Source organism: Lathyrus oleraceus, chromosome 2 (genome assembly GCF_024323335.1).
Source record: "Lathyrus oleraceus cultivar Zhongwan6 chromosome 2, CAAS_Psat_ZW6_1.0, whole genome shotgun sequence".
NCBI lineage: Eukaryota > Viridiplantae > Streptophyta > Magnoliopsida > Fabales > Fabaceae > Lathyrus > Lathyrus oleraceus.
The window spans coordinates 50,100,003-50,120,388 of NC_066580.1; the positions used below are offsets into that span (position 1 = coordinate 50,100,003).

Sequence of the window (20,386 nt, forward strand, 5' to 3'; positions counted from 1 at the left end):
TCATCAACAAGAACGCATGAACCCCATAGTAAAATAGTGCACGAAAAATAAATAGTACATCGTATCATTCATGTTGTTTCAAAATATCATTCTTGTTCATCAACCATTCATAAAAAAGAAAGAGGTAAAGATAAACCTAAAGGAATTAAGGATTTCTCTCTACCCAATCATATAATATACACCCTATTATAGTAATTCCCCTTACCTTAGACTTTTCTAGCAGCAAGTCTCTTCTCCAATGATTTCCTCTCCTCTACTAGCTTTAGGATTCTCTTCTTGCCCTTTGCAAGTTCTCTATAAATTGGATGAACCATAACTCTCTCACCTTTTAGAATATATATATATATATATATATATATAATATATATATATATGTATATATATATATATATATATATATATATATATATATATATATATATATATATATAATATATATATATATATATATATATATATAATATATATATATATATATATATATATATATATATATATATATATATATATATATATATGTATATATATATATATATATATATATATATATATATATATATATATATATATATATATATATATATATATATATATATATATATATATATATAGAGAGAGAGAGAGAGAGAGAGAGAAAGAGAGTTTAATTGAAATACACTGACAGTGTAAAGAGATTTTACACCATCAATTAATCATAGCAGTCGGATATTAAAATAAGTTTGACTTTTATTTCAAAAATCTATAAAGTAATACAAACGGATGATGGTGATGAATCGACGGTGTAAAACTTTTTACACTGACAGTGTATAGTAATTAATCTTATATATATATATATATATATATATATATATATATATATATATATATATATATATATATATATATATATATATATATATATATATATATATATATATATATATATATATATATATATATATATATATATATATATATATATATATATATATATATATATATATATATATATATTTCTACACAATTCATTTTAATTACCTCATAGCCCTTAACACTTTTAATTCACACTATCACCCAAAACTCTCATTATTCTATTACTAAACTCATATTAGTAATAAATTAATTTTTTCACCCAATCTTCTATTTTCTCATCATATTATTATTATCCTATTATTTAAATCAAATAGAATTATTCTAAATCCCGATGAACTCAATAAATCCATATTTATTCAAATGATTCACATATTAATCAATAATCACATAATTTCACATATAATAAAACATGACTAATTCACTCAGAATCATAAATAAAATAAATAATTTTTTTGGATGTTAGAGTTAACATTAATCCATGATGTCATCAATAGTGCATCAAAACTACACATGCATTCATCTCGAATGGAAGGAGATTTTGCACGATTGCTTGCTTGGGAAACTGGGACATGATTGTTTATGATAAGGATGACATATGCGACATCCTGGGTTTAAGGTTTGTTTGAATTTGGAGACAATGAATGACAACCAATATACGAAGAAGATGATGAAGTGTGACAAACTAAAGGAGGAAGAGAATAGTTTATGATTTTCTTTTGGCATATGATTTTTATTAATAGGATAAATAATTTATCACATTTAAATGTTTAAAAGGAATAATTAAAAAAATATGAATATTTTAAGTTGATAATTCCATATCAATACATTTTATGATTTGACTCATATTTTCTGGTTACGACACTCTTATGAGGTGTCACATAAAGTGAAAGAAAATTGAAAAAATCAAGAAATAGAAAAATTTAATAAAAGGATTAAAAAATTAAATTTATTCAAAGAATCTTAAGAGTAAGAAATCGAAATAAGAGATTAAAATTACATTTAAATATCAATATAAATCTCAATTGAATCTTAAAAAAATAATAATATAACAATTGTCTTAATTAAATAATACAAATTTTATTTAGTATTTATCAAAATTCTTTATTTAATACTACGATTTTTATAACTAAAAAATCTTTTAAAATCTTAACTCATCGCATACCATTTGAAATTTTTTATTCAACTAATCCACTTTTTCAAAAAAATTCCCAAAATAACCCACTTTGAAGAGGTCAGATGAATTGATGTCTGCTTTTTAAGTTAAAGAGGTGACGTCAATTGGATTGACTAGTGTATCTGGTGTTGCCAATCCAATTGGCGTCCATGTGTAAAAAAAGAGAGGAGGCACCAATTGGTTTGGCGTCTTTGTGTATTACGTAATTTTTTTTTGAAAAACAATGTACGTTTTAGATAAAAGTCGAAATCGGACCAATTGATATTAATATTAATATGTGTTTACATACGAATACCATAAAGACTAATGTCGTTGACCGGGACGACCTAATCGACCTCCGGTACCACATCCCCTAGCTACCCGAACGCGTGACCCTAATCCACGTTGACGCGAGTTGGTTTGTTGGTTAGACGGAAACATACCTAAAGGCAAAAAAATAGAAGTATTGAGAGACTTGATGCCTTACGTGGATGTGTGCGAGTAAAAAATGATAAGGATGTTATGAAAGTGATGTTTGGACCAAATGATATCAGTTTGATTGTTGTAATTAGTTAGAAATATTGTTTTTAAATTTTGTGGTTGTTCCGAAAAAAGTCAACTGTTGTATAAATGGTCAATTTTGTAATTTTGTACATGTATGAACTTTGAATGTGATTGTATGAAATGATATTTGATATTTGAATGGATTGACTGTTTGAAATGAGTTGTATGGATATGAAAGATATTGAAATGAATGAACATGATAACATGAATCAACATGGAATAGACTAAGTGATGAACTTGATGAATACTTAATCATGGATCAATGGACACGACCATAAGTTGGATGAACAATGCCAAACATGAAACAAAAACTCTAGCAAGGCCCGAGATGTACAATGAACTAGGTCATAATCAAAGATTTATGGACCAAACAACAATGACAATGCAAATGACATGAATGACATTGGCCAGATGAAATAGGTTAGGCATGGACTAAGCATGAGGATATGATCAGATGCAATAATAGGGATGAATTGAATCAAGTGGAAATTGTGATGCAATGGAAATGAGCTTGAACCAATGAACATAAACAAGCAAAAGATGAACATGTAAGGCCAAGAAGTGAATGCTAAACAGACCAAAGAAACCTCCATTATATACCATGGACAAGTGGGCCTTGAATGGATCTTGACCAGGCAAGTGAAGCATACACAATGGATGATGCAGCAACCATATGACTACCAAACACCACAACAATCATTTCAACATTTTATCGACGCATCATTCACACCAATGTCTCCCTTCAATCATCCTGGTCGTCCTCCAATAACTCAAACACATCCTAATTACTCTGGCATGGGTCATGAACTCAGTTATGACGGTAACGCTTCATTGCATGTGGTGGTGATGTTCATGAGTCCTCAAATCCTCAAACACTTGGGGTGAATCATCAATGTGGGTTAGGGTCACGCGTTCAGGTAGCTAGGGGATGTGGTACCGGAGGTCGGTTAGGTCCTCCCGGTCAACGACATTAGTCTTTATGGTATTCGTACGTAAACGCATATTAATATTAATATCAATTGATCCGATTTCGACTTTTATCTAAAACATACATTGTTTTTAAAAAAAAATTATGCAATACACAGATGCGCCAAACCAATTGACGTCTCCTCTCCTTTTTTACACATGGGTGCCAATTGAATTGACAACAGATGCACTAGTCAATTCAATTGGCGCAACCTCTTTAATTTAGAGAGCAAACGCCGATTCATTTGACGCCACCTCTTCAAAATCAGTTTGAGAATTAATTTGAAAAATATATTATTTTGAAAAAGTGGGTTAGTTAGTAAAAAAATTTCAAATGCGAATTAAAATCATTTTAATTTTGTTTTCTGATTTTTCATATCTCATCAATTCAATGTTGATTGATCGAGCGAAAAGTAAAAACAAACTCAAAAGCGATTTTCCTTTCAAAACACGCAGTATAATGCATTATGCAGCGACTAAGGAATTTGAGATCAATCTCAATCTCAAATTCAGCTTCCGCTGCAAACCTAAAACGCAAATCTCTCAATTCATGGGCTGCAATTCAAGAAACCTACCTCTCCACCAAGGTTCGTTCCTTCATTCTTCCTTCTTCTTCTTCCTCTCTCTCATCATTCTTTCTCTCTCATCATTTTCTGTTACAGGATACGTTTGAGAGACACCGAGTTGTTTTCACCGTCGGAACTTCCATTGCTTCCGTCGCAACTGCTTTCTTAGGTTTGTTTTCTCATTCATCGCACCAGTATAACCTAATTTCATTATTATATGCTTAATTTTGTATTTTTAATTTTTTTTTTTTTTTTGAATTTTAGGGTATTCGTTGCGTCATGTACATGATACCAGAGTTGATGAAAGGCTTCAATCCATTGAACATGCTGTAAATATCTATTTATTTTTGATTCATTTTTTTTACTGTTTGTTTTTCACTATGAAGCGTTCACCGGAAACGTGACACTGACGAGACTGACGACACGGATAATAATTTGAAAAAATAAATAAATTAAATGTAATCACAAATGTCAGTGTCGGTTTTGGAAAAAAGGTTTTTGGTTTTACTTGCTTTCATTACTGATACTTTGTTTCTGTTTATTGCTAGATGAAAAGCAATGTAAATCTTCAACATTCTGAAATCAAAGATATTGTTGGTCGTCCGGGAGGTTGTAGTATTCCTGTTTGTGCAGCCACTGCTGGAACGACCTTACTTATCGGGTTTGTTTTGTTTACCATCAGTGATTCCTGTGCTTAACTATGTAAATTGATCTTTTTTATAGCTAAATTGTTAGTGGTTAGTTTGTTAGGGGGAGAGGGATTTGTTAGTAGGAGGGATTAAACCTGAATCTCCTTGGTGTCCTAGCTCTTTCTGTTGGGCTACTCCTTCGGGGACTTTCTGAATTTTCCTTAACATCATGCCACTCTTGGCTATTACAATCAGATAATTTGTTGATTGGTTTTCAATGTATACATTATGATTTTTATACGGTATCATTTAGTTTTATGACTTTTATCATTAAGGTAGTTGAAAAAATGAGTAGAAAGAGTATTGATTGCATTTTTTCGTGGAACATGCATACAAGTATCAACATAAAAGCAAAATCTCCACATCACGGAGTTCAATTTGTTTTATGTTGTGTAGACCAACTATGGATGCCATGTAGTAGCCCCAAACACCAATGTAGAGATATCATAGGATCAGGAATTATAAAGACCTACACATGGTTTTTATTGATTTAGAAAAGAATATGATAAGAGTACCTAGAGAAATGTTGTGGAAGGAATTAGAAAAGGAAGAAGTTTTCATTGCTTATATTTGAGCAATCAAAATATGTGTTAAGGGGTCATGACTAGTGTGAGAATGCAAGTAATTTTCCTATAAGTATGCACCGAAGGTCAATTTTAGTGATTATCTTTTCATCTTGACTCCAAGACATGTTTAAGAAACATATTAAAGAGACAATGCCAGAAGGTCAACTTTAGTGATTATCTTTTCATCTTGACTCCAAGACATGTTTAAGAAACATTAAAGAGACAATGCCACAATGTCTGTTTTATGCAGATGATATGGGATCCGAGAGAAGAAATGGATGGAAGGTTAAGGAATACAAAGAAAGGCTTTAGAAATACTCGATTTTTGCTTAAGAGTAAGGCAACATATATGAAACGCATAGTTGGCCATAGACAACAAATATTATAACTTAAAGATAAAAACTGAAGAACACACAATACCCCAAGTCTCACGTTTTCAAGTACCTTAGGTTCTTTCTTCATACAAAGTGAAAAGAAATAGAGATGTATAGGGTGGATGAAATCGATGAATATTTTGGATGTGATTTGTGATAAAAACTGTACCATTAAAGCTTTAAAGAAAGTTTTGCTGTATAGCTACAAGACATATAATACTCTATGGAACTTAATGTTTAGTTATGAAGAACAAACAACAAAGTAAACTCGGTGTTATAGAGATGAAAATGTTAACATGGTCAAGTGGTCAAAGAAGACAAGGTAGGGTTAGAAATACAATTATTAGGAAGAAAATTGGGGTTACTTCTGTTGAATTAAAGATAGTAGAATTCTGCCCTAGCAAATATGGACAATATGTGGAAAAGGCTCATATACTTATAAGCACTTATACGAAGGCTAGACCTAATAGAGAACAGTCCAATAAGTAAGGTTTGCAGGAGACAAAAAGAAACTTTAGACCCAACCAACCCACTAAGAGATTTAGAAGTAAGCTATCTGTCTTTGAACTTAATGTTTTTAGATCCATGTAGTCAAACTCAAGGTAGTCAAACTCGAGATCTTACACAAGATCGAGTAGGGATAACAAGATCGTGAATTAGGGGACCGTAACACCAATCGTAAGATCCTACCAAATTTATAAATTCATATATATTGCATGTAGATTCATAATATGCATATGAAGCAACATAATTTAGTATGAAAAAAACTTCAAAACACTAAAATCACTTTAAAAACTGAAATTTCTGATGATAATATTCATAGCAACTAACTCAAGACAACTCAAAACAACACAAACCATTTAAAATAGTAACAAATAACAATTAGAAACTTTTTAAAAAAACTTAATGATAATTTACTCAATTCCCAGTCGGTCATTATGGTGCAACCAATGTTCATCCATTCCTTCCTATGTTCTTCCAAAGCTTCATTTGTCAACTTCACTTCTTGGTTTAACAACTTAACTCTCATGTGGTCATGATAAAATGGTGGTTTGAATCCATTACCATGTATTTAAATCATATCACATATAATAGTGAACTCCTCACTCCTTGCTACATTGAATGGTATGAAATTGTTGTAAAAAAACATTGCTATTGCTTGACATGCATCATCTTTTAAACCCTTCTTTAGAACTGCCTCCACCGTGGTAGTCAAAATCACGATTCCACTCGTAGGAATTGGTTTTTGGTAGGCGCGGCCGGAATCGCCGCGATAACACGTGAAAACGGTGTAAGCGTCATTTTTGGGAAGAACTGTCGTTTATGTTCAAAAACCCGGTTCAGAATAACCCTAAAAACGTTTGTTTTCTGATTGAAATTTGGAGTGTTTCTTTTCTGCTTGACATTGAAACCATTTCATGCATAATTAAAATGAGTAATCAATACCCACCCATGATTAGTGTAACTTCCCAATATACACCCATGACTAGTGTAACTTCCCAAAATACATCAATTCCCTCCTATTCATTCCATCTCTCTTACAACAATTATCTCCTATTGAGTATTTCATCCTCTATCTTCTCTCTCACGTTTAAAACAACCTTTCATTCTCTATATTCTCTCTCACATTAAAAACAACCCTTTGAGTTTCAACCTTTCTTCAATGGCTTCAAGCTCTGCGGCTGGAACTCAAAAAGATGTCAAAGCATGTAAGGCTGTTCCAGATGAAATCAAGAGAGAAATACTGCAAATTTGTTCAAGATTGCCAGAAAATTTGATCAAAAGAACAGATGCAATGGTGGAGGAGGAGAAAGTAGAGGTTGGTGAAAAAAGAAAGATGGAGGCGGTTCTAAAGAAAGGTTTAAGAGATGATGCATGTCAAGCAATTGCAGGGTTTTTTACAACAATACCATACCGATCAATGCAGCAAAGAGTGATGAGTTCACTATTATATGTGATATGTTTGAAGACATGGTAATGAATTCAAACCACCATCTTATCATGACCTGAGAGTTAAGTTGTTAAACCAAGAAGTGAAGTTGACAAATGAAGCTTTGGAAGAACATAGGAAGGAACATTGGTTACACCATAATGATCATTGGACGGACTTGGAATTGAGTGAATTATCATTAAGTTTTTTTAGAATTTTTAATTGTTATTTTCTATTATTTTGAATGTTGTGTTGTTTTGAGTTGTCTTGAGTTAGTTTCTATGAATATTATCATAAAAAATTTCAGTTTTTTAATTGTTATTTTCTACTATTTTGAAAATTTATTTTGGTTTTGATTTTTCTATTATTTAAGAACTTTGGAAGTCGGAGGAAAATGGGCCCCTCCAGTTGGAGGTCACTCTCTCAAAGTATTAGTTTATTTATTTTCTTCTATTTCTGTTATCTTGGACATATCATTTCAATAGTCTTGCTTCTAAATCGGATTCGTACTAGTAAGGTGTCAAACTTATTCATTACATATTAGGTTGGTGTACACAAGTCCTCTTAATGTGTCTGTGCTTCAGAAGTAGAGCACACAATGATTTAACGAGTAGGAAAATTTTCAAATTATATACATCATGCCAACTAGATGTTAGAGTCTTGGATAGAAGTATCACATTTGCATATTTAGTGTATTGAGTGTTGGTATTTTGCAATTAGTTCAATCGTTTTAATTTCCTTCTACTCTTAATTTTTTACTTTTTGCTGATATGCAGGTATGGCTTGGGATGGAGAGGTGGAAGCTGGTACACAACAAAGAAGTTCAGGAAGGAGCAGATGAAATTGCTAGGTCAGATTAAACCTAGAAGATGGCAAATGCTTGGGAACATAAGAGCTAAAGGGTGGAAATTCCAGTTCCCTAGAAGATCCAAAGTGCAAGATACTGCAGTGAAAACATCTGAAACAATAATAAAGGACACATCCTCCACGCACATTGCTGGAAAATCTCATTAGAATTTATACATTGATTAGTCTTCGAAACAGATAAACCGAGGAGCAATGTAGTTACACTTATAGTTAATCACAGTCAGATTTTGCACTGGCACTGGTATTATATTATTTTGGCCTGCAGTTCCTCACTCTTAGCTTCATATTCTTCATCCTTCATGTGATGAGTGTCTAGATCCTTCTGCTGCATTATTTTGATTATAAAATTTATAATGTAGGAAATACTCATACTTATGGGGTTTGACAAAAAGATCTCTCAATTTTCAGTTTTGTTGATTCAACTTTCATTCATTTTAAAATTGTTGGAATAACAATTTTGTTTTCACTTATATGTATAAGCTCTTATATTGTGTATGTGAATGAAATGCAGTGATTCTTATTTGATAAAAAAAAATTACATTTGATGTTGTTCTTTTTTTATGGTCTAGTAGTATAATAATAAAAAATTTCACCTTAGGTTAGAATCTGCTCCCTTGCAATCAAATATTTTTGTAGTTATCAATTGAGCTGGATTAGTAAGATTTTGATGATTTTTATTTTATTAGTCTCCAATAAAGTGAATCATGGGATTAGATAGATATAATGAATCCAAGAATGTGTGATGAAAGAGAAATTATGGTGTCTTTGGTTGATTTTAATCATTTTTGTTAAAAGAGAAATTATATAATAAAAAAAGGGATGAGAGAGAGTTTTATGTAGAGAGAAACATTCAAAGGCACCATGATTTTGGTGCTTTAAAAGCACCTAATCCGTACTCATGGAGAATGAACTTTTGATCTTTTATCAGAACCTTTTAAATCACTCATTCCAACTACAAGTCATCCTGTTGTGCATTTTTATCGAATATTTTCAAGTGTCACTGGATATGTTTACCACCTAATTTTAGTTATTGTAATATGTAAAAAGATTAAGAAATGTATAATGTTTTTTTTAACCAAGCTTAAGGAGATGCATAATATTTGTTGAGTAACACTTTCTTAACAGAGACTACCAATTGCATAAAATTTGGAGTTTAAGTATTTGTTAAGATTAAGCCATAGTACATGTACAAACTCCATGCTTCTATGATAAGAAAAGTCTCTAGTCTAAGTTTCTAATACAAGGCTTTGTTTGGTTTGTGATAAAAAAAAAAGGAACTATTACACAACATCTTCTTCATGGCACATGTTTTGGCTTTTTATATGCACCACATTGGTCTGGTCATAGGTCACCTCTCAAATTCATAACCATCCACACATTTCATGTTAAGCTAAGGAATCATGTCACCGAAATCCAAAACACAGTAATTTAAAAGTATCCAACAATTATTGACCCCACAATTGCATTTTTTAAACCACTATGTCCAATCTATTGACAAAAAGGTGGTTCAAAACTCCTCATGTGAATAACTTTTTTAACTTTATTTTTATCTTTTCCTTCCTGTGTTTTTATTCTGTTTTCTTTTCATATAAATAATGTCTGAATTAGGAAGATTAATTCATCAAGAAAAAATAGAAGATGGCAAAGATTTCACTCTCAATAACACTTGTGATTCTCTTGTGTGGTTTAACTCTTGCATCAAGAACTAAAATATTACCCCTCAGCAACACTATTACTGCATTGGCTCCAGAACTCAATGATGGTGTTTGTTCATCACTAGTGAAAACACAAGGCTATGCTTGTGAAGAACACTTGGTATGTATACACTGTGCAACATTGCTTTCATCTGTTTCTGTTTTTTATTAGAAATCAGCAACTTTTAGAGAAATTTAGTACTTCTAACTAGCTTTTTATGTGTATGTGATTGCTTTTAGGTAACAACAAAAGATGGTTATGTTCTCAACATGCAGAGAATTCTACCAAGGGGGAAACCTGGAAATAGCATACCAGTTGTGCTACAGCATGGACTATTCATGGTTACTAACAAACTTTGTTTTTTTTTAATGATTTTTTGTTATTATTGTTGTTGATGTTGGAAATTAATGTAATATTGTATGTTTTTGTAGGATGGTGTGACATGGTTATTGCTACCACCAAGCCAATCTCTTGCATTCCTTTTGGCGGATAATGGTTTTGACGTTTGGATTGCTAACTCGCGCGGAACCAAATATAGTTACCAACATACATCCTTTTCTAGTAACAGCTCGGTTAGTCCTCGAAATTGGAATTCTCCGAACACGTTAGCACTTTTATGTAGGCCAATTTGAGTCCATTGCTTATATGAAGTTTCCGTTGTTTAGGATTACTGGAATTGGTCATGGGATGAATTGGTTGCTTATGATCTTCCAGCAACATTCGAGTACGTGCATGATCAAACTCGACAAAAACTACACTATGTTGGTCACTCACAGGTGATTCATTGGTGAATTTTTTTCATGTTTTCACCTCTCCATATGTATAATTCATCGCGATATTAAAGAACGAAGGTTTTTGGATTGTTTTTTGAAGGGAACTTTGGTTGCATTGGCTGCCTTTTCCAAAGATCAACAACTGGACAAGTTGAGATCAGCTGCCTTGCTTTGTCCAATTGCTTATGTTGGTCAGATGACCTCACAAGTAGCTAAAAAGGCCGCAGATAATTTCATCGCAGAGGTAACTGTTGTTAATCATAGATACATTGTAGATATGATTATTACTCAAAATTCAAATTATTAACATTGAATATATGCGGTTCTTTCTCAACAGACACTATACAAGTTGGGAGTTTTCGAATTTAGTCTGAAAGGGTAAGTAATTCTTATCATCTTTTCCGTGACGAACATTAAGCAAGTATAATAAGACTAATCTTATGATGCTGATTAATCATGAGTTCAGAAATATCGGCTTGACTCCATCTTTCCTCTAATGTTTGAATAGGGGATCTGTTGTAAAGTTTCTTAAGGACATGTGCGCGGGAACTTCCATCGACTGCACCAACTTGTTTACATCTTTCACAGGTTTTACGCATCTTCCAATTTAGCAATAAATCCTCATACAAAAGGTTTATTTTTACAGTTATCACCTACATTGATATTATTATAATACTTTCAGGTCCAAATTGTTGTGTAAACCCTTCGCTAATAAATACCTTTTTGGATCACGAGCCTCAACCATCAGCAACAAAGAACGTGATCCATTTATCTCAGAGTAAGTAGTCCTATAAATTCTAGAATAATTGTTTGTTCTATAAGAAAGGAATTGAATTTGAAACCTATGAATATTATGACAGTGATCAGAGAAGGAACCGTATCAATGTTTGATTATGAGAACCAAGACGAGAATATTCGACACTATGGACAATCCACTCCGCCAATATACGACATGACAAGCCTTCCGAATGAGCTTCCTCTTTTTGTTAGTTATGGAGGTGCTGATGCTCTTTCTGATGTGAAAGATGTTCAACTTCTGTTAGAAAGTCTAAAAGATCATGATGCAGATAAACTCGTAGTTCAGTATAGAAACGATTATGCACATGCAGATTTTGTTATGGGACAAAATGCTAAACAAGATGTATATGAACCACTCATATCGTTCTTTAAGCTTCAGTGATATTTAAGGAATATATAGTACACTACACATCTTATAGAATTTTTTGAAATTACTTTGTTTACACGTAAAACAAATTCTTAGTACAGAAAATTCAGAATGTAAGAATACAGAGATATCATTAATAAAGGAAATTACTATATACTTTTCGGTTTATGTTGACATCCTTTCAATTTCATTCTTTACGAAAGAAGATATTACATAAGAGAATCACATTTTAGAACAGATCATATTAAGTACAACAACAATTACAATACAATTCTCAAAAAAGACTTCTCAGTCTTTTAGCCCTTCGAAAATTCTAGTGAAAAAGGAATTTAAAAAAAAAAGAGAGTAGAAAAATTAGAGTTTTCTATACAAAATATGATGGAAATGAAATGAGTAAAAATCTCATTTATATTGAAAAATTTTGCTTTACAAAAGAAAATAATCTATGGGACAAATAAATGTGTTAATTGACTAATACATATTTTAATTGATTAAAACATCTTCAAAAATGGAAACCTTAGTCGATAAAAGGAAACCTAAAACGACTATACATGTTAATTGATTAATGGCTTTTCTAATTGATTATAAGATGTTTCTCATTACTATAATCGATTAGAAATACTTTCATACTTCCTTGGATTGATTTTGAGAAGTTTAATGAGATCAGAAGACGTTTGAAAAGAATTTTTGTCTATCTCTGTGTATGCGCGTTTCCTTAGTATTTTAAGACTTACTTTTTGTTCTTTTACAATTTAAATTGATTAAACTTAAACGTTAAGTGCAGGACCAGTCGAGCTTTCACGCTTTCTCACTTTCAGAATTCAATTTCCTCTACTTGATTTTGCTTTGATTAGCATTTCAACTGAAACTTTGAATCATTTGACGGAAGAGGCTTGAGATATCTTCTTCTTGATCAGATATCATCATCTGGAGTTACAAAACACTTATCATCAACTCCCATTTGACGGTTGTTACAAAGAACAATTGAAAATAGCTACAAATACCAAATTTCATTTGACTTGTGGAACTATCATCTTTAAAAGATGATTGTCAATTGTCATCATCAAAATCAACTGACGGTTTTACCTGCGCAACACTAGATTCACAATATTGATAAGTCTTGATTGAATCTTGTGATCCTAATGTTCCGTGCTCTTATTATTTGAAAGCGGTCACAAACAAAAAACTTGTTCTATGTTGAAAACATGAAAATAAAATAAACCTCCAAGAAACTAACCACAAAGAGTGTCAAAGAAGATATAGATACTTATCTGTTTAGACATTGTAGATCTGTTTAGACACAAAGATGAAACACCACTCCTGGTGCTTCGACATTGGATGCTCTCGACACATGATATGTGAGAAAACTTATCTTCCAAAGCCTCAAAATGAAGGATGGATGCAACAATGGTTTTGGAGGATATTGTTTCTTGAAAGATGTTAAAGAAAAAGTTGTGTGAACTTATATACCCTCATACATCTTCAATGTATCCACCACCTGTGAAATTTAAGTCCAAAAGAGGAGTAAAGAGGATTAAAAATGTGGAAGAGCCTTATGTGCAACATGAACTTTCTTATTGGCAGCATGTTGAGGCTTCACAAGGATCTCCAATATAACCGTCCCATAGATCCCTCAAGTCAACCGTCTCAAAGATCGACAAGTCAACCGTCTAATTGATTTGCAAGACACACATGCTTGTCACAATTTCTTGAATTTTTCATGACTACATTGAATACATTATTGATGTCGAGGCATTTGGTAATTCTGGTTTATTGAGAGTACCACAACAGAAAAGTATATAAAAATTTCTTATTGACAATATCTTCTGTATGCTTACATTCTCTGACATTTCTATACTATGACTATCTTTAACATGGAAACAAAGTAATTTCAAAAAATTCTATAAGGTGTGTATAGTACTATATAGTATTCCGTAGAAATATCACTGAAGCTTAAAGAACGATATGAGTGGTTCATATACATCTTGTCTAGCATTTTGTCCCATAACAAAATCTGCATGTGCATAATCGTTTCTATACTGAACTACGAGTTTATCTGCATCATGATCTTTCAGACTTTCTAACAGAAGTTGCACATCTTTCACATCAGAAAGAGCATCCGCACCTCCATAACTAACAAATAGAGGTAGCTCATTCGGAAGTCTTGTCATGTCGTATATCGGTGGAGTGGACTGTCCATAGTGTCGAATATTCTCGTCTTGATTCTCATAATCAAACATTGATATGGTTCCTTCTCTGATCACTGTCATAATATTCATAGGTTTCAAATTCAATTCCCTTCGTATAAAACAAACAATTCTTCTAGAATTAGGAAAATATGGACGCTTACTCTGAGATAGATGAATCATGTTCTTTGTTGCTGTTGGCTGAGGCTCATGATCCAAAAACGTATTCATCATCAAAGGGTTTACGCAGCAATTCGGACCTGAAAGCATGACGATAATATCAATATAGGCAATGATAACTGTCAAAAAGAACCTCTTTCGGGTGGCAAGAGAGTTTATTGCTAAATTGGAAGATGCATAAAACCTGTGAAAGATGTAAACAAGTTGGTGCAGTCGACGGAAGTGCTCTTGCACATGTCCTTAAGAAACTTTACAACAGAACCCCTACTCAAACATTATAGAAAAGATGAAGTGATTAAACTAATTATAAACTCGCAATTAATCAGCATCACAAGATTAGTCATATACTATAATAAGAATTACTTACCCTTTCAGACTAAACTCGAAAACTCCCAATTTGTATAGTGACTGATGAGAAGAAACACAGATTTTTAGTGTCAATATTTTGAACTTAAACCAATAACTGTATCTGTTTTCTTTCTTTTGGTGAAAAAGAAACAATCTATCTATGAACAACGAATACCTCTGCGATGAAATTATCCGCGGCCTTTTTAGCTACTGGTGAGGTCATCTGACCAACATAAGCAATTGGACAAAGCAATGCAGCTGATCTCAACTTGTCCAGTTGTTGATCTTTGGAAAAAGCAGCCAATGCAACCAAAGTTCCCTAAAAAAACAATCCAAAAATCTTCATTCTTTAATATCACATTGAATTATATACATATGGAGATGTTAAAACATGAAATAATTCAGCAACGAATCACCTGTGAGTGACCAACATAGTGTAGTTTTTGTCGAGTTTGATCATGCACATACTCAAATGTTGCTGGAAGATCATATGCAACCAATTCATCCCATGACCAATTCCAGTAATCCTAAACAATGGAAACTAATGAACTCAAATTGGCCTACATAAAAGTGCTAACGTGTTCGGAAATTTTCAATTTCGAGGACTAACCGAGCTGTTACTAGAAAAGGATGTATGTTGATGACTATATTTGGTTCCGCGCGAGTTAGCAATCCAAACGTCAAAACCATTATCCGCCAAAAGGAATGCAAGAGATTGGCTTGGTGGTAGCAATAACCATGTCACACCATCCTACAAAAACATACAACATTACATTAATTTCCAACATCAACAACAACAATAACAAAAAACAAAGTTTGTTAGTAACCATGAATAGTCCATGCTGTAGCACAACTGGTATGCTATTTCCAGGTTTCCCCCTTGGTAGAATTCTCTGCATGTTGAGAACATAACCATCTTTTGTTGTTACCTAAAAGCAATCACATACACATAAAAAGCTAGTTAGAAGTACTAAATTTCTCTAAAAGTTGCTGATTTCTAATCAAAAACAGAAACAGATGAAAGCAATGTTGCACTGTATATACATACCAAGTGTTCTTCACAAGCATAGCCTTGTGTTTTCACTAGTGATGAACAAACACCATCACTGAGTTCTGGTGCCAATGCAGTAATAGTGCTGCTGAGGGGCAACATTTTAGTTCTTGATGCAAGAGTTAAACCACACAAGAGAATCACAAGTGTTATTGAGAGTGAAATCTTTGCCATCTTCTATTTTTTCTTGATGAATTAATCTTCCTAATTCAGACATTATTTATATGAAGAGAGAAGAGAATAAAAACACAGGAAGGGAAAGATAAGAAAAAAAAGTTAAAAAAAAGCTATTCACATGATGGCTTCTGAACCACCTTTTTGTCAATAGATTGGACACAGTGCCTTAAAAAAATGCAATTGTGGGGTCAATCATTGGATACTATTAAATTACCAAGAGTTTTGTATTTTGGTGACATGATTCCTTAGCTTAACATGAAATGTGTGGATGGTTATGAATTTGAGAGGTGACCTATGAAAAGCCAAAACATGTGCCTAGAAGAAAATGTTGTTTAATAGTTCATTTTCTTTTGTCTCACAGACCAAACAAAGCCTTGTATCCAAATAAGGCGTTAGAAACTTAGACTAGAGGCTTTTCTTATCATAGAAGCATGGAGTTTGTACATGTACTATGGCTTAAGGTTAAGAAATAAACTCCAAGTTTTATGCAATTGGTAGCCTTTGTTAAGAAAGTGTTACTCAACAAATATTTTTTGAACATTTTTCTTTATTGACTCTGATTTACACTGATGGTAAAATTCCTTTTGTTGTTTTTAGGAAAACCACAATTGAATTCTATGTATGTCTCATAATTTTTTATTTAATACTTCACAAACATTTGATCTCTCCGGTCCAACATTTAAATTTTTTTTAACAAAAATGAATTTTATCAATAATTATATACCATAATTTTAAAGAGTTAACTAGGTTTATAGTCTCTACAAATATCTCAATTTCTACTTTTTAATTCTCTAAATTCTTTTATTTAACAATGATGCTTATAAACTTTTTTGTCACTAATTTTTTTTTTGTGAAAGATTATGTTATTGCTGTGTGTTCTTGTGATATCAATGGTGGTTATTGGTGTTAATATATAGAATATTGATAATGATTAAATTTCATATGTTGGAATTTGAGTGATATATAGGAGAAATGACTAATACACACTTTCATTGTCTTAAGTTTTTTAATAGATGTGTGGTGTTAACATCTCTTAAATCTTGAATGTTTAACCTATTAATATTTTTGAGATTTTTTAGACTCTTCTTTATCCTCTTTACTCTGCGTTTTTAAATTGTCGAAACGTCGACTTCTTTCTTTTTCTTTCTATTTGTTGAATTTTTAAAGTAACTTCTTGAATTCTATTTGAATAATAATTTGATTTCTCCTCGATCGAGAAATTATTTGAAGTGGTCAAACAATCATTTTTTAATTTTTTTTAGAGAATTATTTGAGTTTTTTCTTGTTTGACAAATTATATGGAATGGTCAAATGACCATTGTTGAGTTTTCTTTTAATTATTTCAATTTCTTTTCATCTGAAAAATTATAGTGTTATTTGTATCATAAATGATTACTTTTAAATTGATTATCTATCATGCAAATAATAAACGTATAATATAGAACTATTTTGTTTCATCTTAAAGGCTTCGTGGTTGATTGTCTCTCTTACACAATTTATGATAGTGCAACAAAATATTTTTAAAAAAGTGACTTAATCCACGATCTGACTCAGTAATTTCTTCATTGACAATTTTTTAAAACATTAAAATAACAAGAAATGACTCATACATTAATCGTTTTAATATTTTTGGTGGATATGTAGTATTAAGATCTCTTGTATCTTAAAAGTTTAACTTGTTGCCCTAATATGAGATGAACATGTGGACTATGATGTTAATGACCATAATGATGAGAACAATCATCAAGATAGGAACAAGACTAACAACGAGAGTAAGAAATATGGTGTTGATGTTGTTGCACTTTCAATGTGAGTGTTAGAAAATTCAAAGAAGAAGACCTACAAAATGCAAAAGAAACTGAATGCTCTTTTTGTTTTGTGTATGATGTTAAATATATAATTGATCAAGAAATGTAATTGTTGATGTTGTACTTGGTTAGTGTAAGACATTAATGTAAGTTGGATGTCCATGTATTATCCAACATTTATCTTCCAAAATATATACATGTTGTAAATATTATGCCGTAAATAGTAGTAATATTTAGATTTATCTCTATTTTAAACAAGTTATTCTAGGATTGCAATTATAACTGAGAAATATATTGAAATAACTTTTCTATATGATATCACATACTCCCAAGTGTGTGGGCCTTGCTTCAACATAAAACTTAGTCGTCATTCTTGTGGTTTCTTTTTTACTTGCATCCTTTATTGCATTCACTTGCATATTGCGTTGCATTTTTTCACGCTACACATACTTTCGTTTTACTACTAAATCTTTAAGTTTGACTAGGGATGGTAATTTGACTCATTCCTAATGAACATCTGCAAATTTATCTACGACGGATAGGGAAAAAACCACAAAAATGGGTACGAGCATGAGTTCAGGTAAGTATCCATAAAAAGAAGCGGGTATGGGCACCTTGGTACCCACTCCGCCCCATACCCGCACACTATATATTTATGTATTTTTATTTTTATTTATATATTTTAGTTTATATTATTATATAAAAATGTATGTATATAAATTATAAAACATATATCAATGTTAAGCCATTACATATTTAGTATAAGTGTTCATTTATTTCAACAATAAATTGTTTGAATTTTTTTTAATGCTGTTAAAAACTTAAAATTATATGATATTTTATAATTGATCTATTTATTTTTAATTGGAATGTGGGTCACGGGTATGGATACTTACATACCCATAGAACACGGGTACGAGTGATAACTTTGGCACCCAAACAGGTATGGGCTCAGATACGGGGATTTTTTTAAATTGCGGGTATGGGGATTGATACTATAGTACCTTGTCCAAACCTGCCCATTTTCATCCCTAAGTTTGATGACAATATCAATGTTAGTGCATTAGACAATTTTAGTAAGAGAAGGAATGAAAGAAAATAAAAAATAAAGATTTTTATTATTTAATGTTATCATTATAAAAACTGAATTTTACATATATATATATATATATATATATATATATATATATATATATATATATATATATATATATATATATATATATATATATATATATATATATATATATATATATATATATATATAAAATAATAATAATAATAATAATAATAATAATAATAATAATAATAAGAAACTCTAACCCCAATTAATTTGGACTTCGGCTTGGATTATACTTTTAACGTACTTTTTGATAATCCAAGTTACTAAGCACTAGTTAATCATAATCATATGAGTTATTCCTATTTCTTTCTCAAATTTAGGAATTTGTCAATTTTAAATTTTTTGGTGAAAATGTCGGTCAATTGTGTTTCACTCGAGCAATGTCTCACTTCAAGTTCACTCTGGTTTACCTTCTCCCTTAAGGAATGAAACATAGCCTCAATGTGCTTACTTCTTCCATGTAGAACTGGATTTTTTACAAGATTAATAGCTGACTTATTATCGATCTACAACACCAGAGGTTTCTTCACTTCGACCTTCATCTCTTCCAGCACAAATCTTATCTAAATTGCTTGACGCACATCATATAATTCTGCTATATATCCAGCCTCACATGATGATAATGTCACCACATGTTGCTTTCTCGAGCACCATGAGATTTGAGCATTAAATACTTGAAAGAAATAACAGTTGTGTTTCTTCGAACTTCCTCATCTGCACACCAATCAGCATCTGAATAGCAAGTAATCTCAACTTCTTTGCTTTCAGAATCTCGTGGAAATATAATTTCATAGTTTATTGATCCTTTTAAGTATCTCAGAATTCTTCTTGCAGCCTTCAAGTGTGACACTTTGGGTTCACTCATGTATCTGCTAACTAATCTGACTAAGAAACCTATATCAGGTCGACTGTTGCACACATATCTCAGAGATCCGACAATTTGTTTGAAAAAATTGACATTAACTTTGTCTTCCTCTTCATGATTCTTCAACTTTAAATTTGGTTCGACAAGTGAGGACACATGATTCGAGTCTTCCATCCTGAATCTCTTGAGTGCCTCTTTGACATACTTTCTTTGATGTAACACCATACGTTACTCCGGAATTTGAAATTCCATGCCTAGGAAGTACTACAACTTTCCCAAACCTGACATTTCAAATTCATTCTTCATCAACTCTTTGAACTTCAACAAGTTTCTCTAAGTTATTTCCAGTTACTAACAAGTTGTCGACATATAAACAAATGATTGTTAAATCTTGTGTCACAACCTGGACATAAACATCATACTCAAGTTTGTATTTGATGAATCCCAATTCAACAAAGTATAAGTTGATCTTCTTGTTTCATGCCCTA

General features: G+C 31.7%; 2 protein-coding genes across 2 annotated transcripts; one reads left to right on the forward strand and one right to left on the reverse strand.

The window, feature by feature from the left end:
• The first annotated feature begins 3,904 nt into the window (after positions 1-3,904).
• Positions 3,905-12,328, forward strand: LOC127118037 (triacylglycerol lipase 2). Its single transcript, XM_051048169.1, has 13 exons — positions 3,905-4,122; positions 4,198-4,270; positions 4,366-4,430; positions 4,650-4,762; positions 8,437-8,554; positions 10,462-10,563; positions 10,654-10,794; positions 10,888-10,998; positions 11,096-11,239; positions 11,333-11,373; positions 11,504-11,583; positions 11,678-11,773; positions 11,856-12,328. Exons 1-13 carry the CDS (start codon positions 4,003-4,005, stop codon positions 12,173-12,175), a joined length of 1,524 nt encoding a protein of 507 aa, XP_050904126.1. The 5' UTR covers positions 3,905-4,002; the 3' UTR covers positions 12,176-12,328.
• Positions 12,329-13,946: 1,618 nt separating this feature from the next.
• Positions 13,947-16,227, reverse strand: LOC127118038 (triacylglycerol lipase 2). Its single transcript, XM_051048170.1, has 9 exons — positions 15,923-16,227; positions 15,702-15,803; positions 15,485-15,625; positions 15,291-15,401; positions 15,050-15,193; positions 14,894-14,934; positions 14,711-14,790; positions 14,511-14,606; positions 13,947-14,423 (listed from the first exon to the last, which is right to left on the reverse strand). Exons 1-9 carry the CDS (start codon positions 16,097-16,099, stop codon positions 14,104-14,106), a joined length of 1,212 nt encoding a protein of 403 aa, XP_050904127.1. The 5' UTR covers positions 16,100-16,227; the 3' UTR covers positions 13,947-14,103.
• Between the last annotated feature and the right edge of the window lie 4,159 nt (positions 16,228-20,386).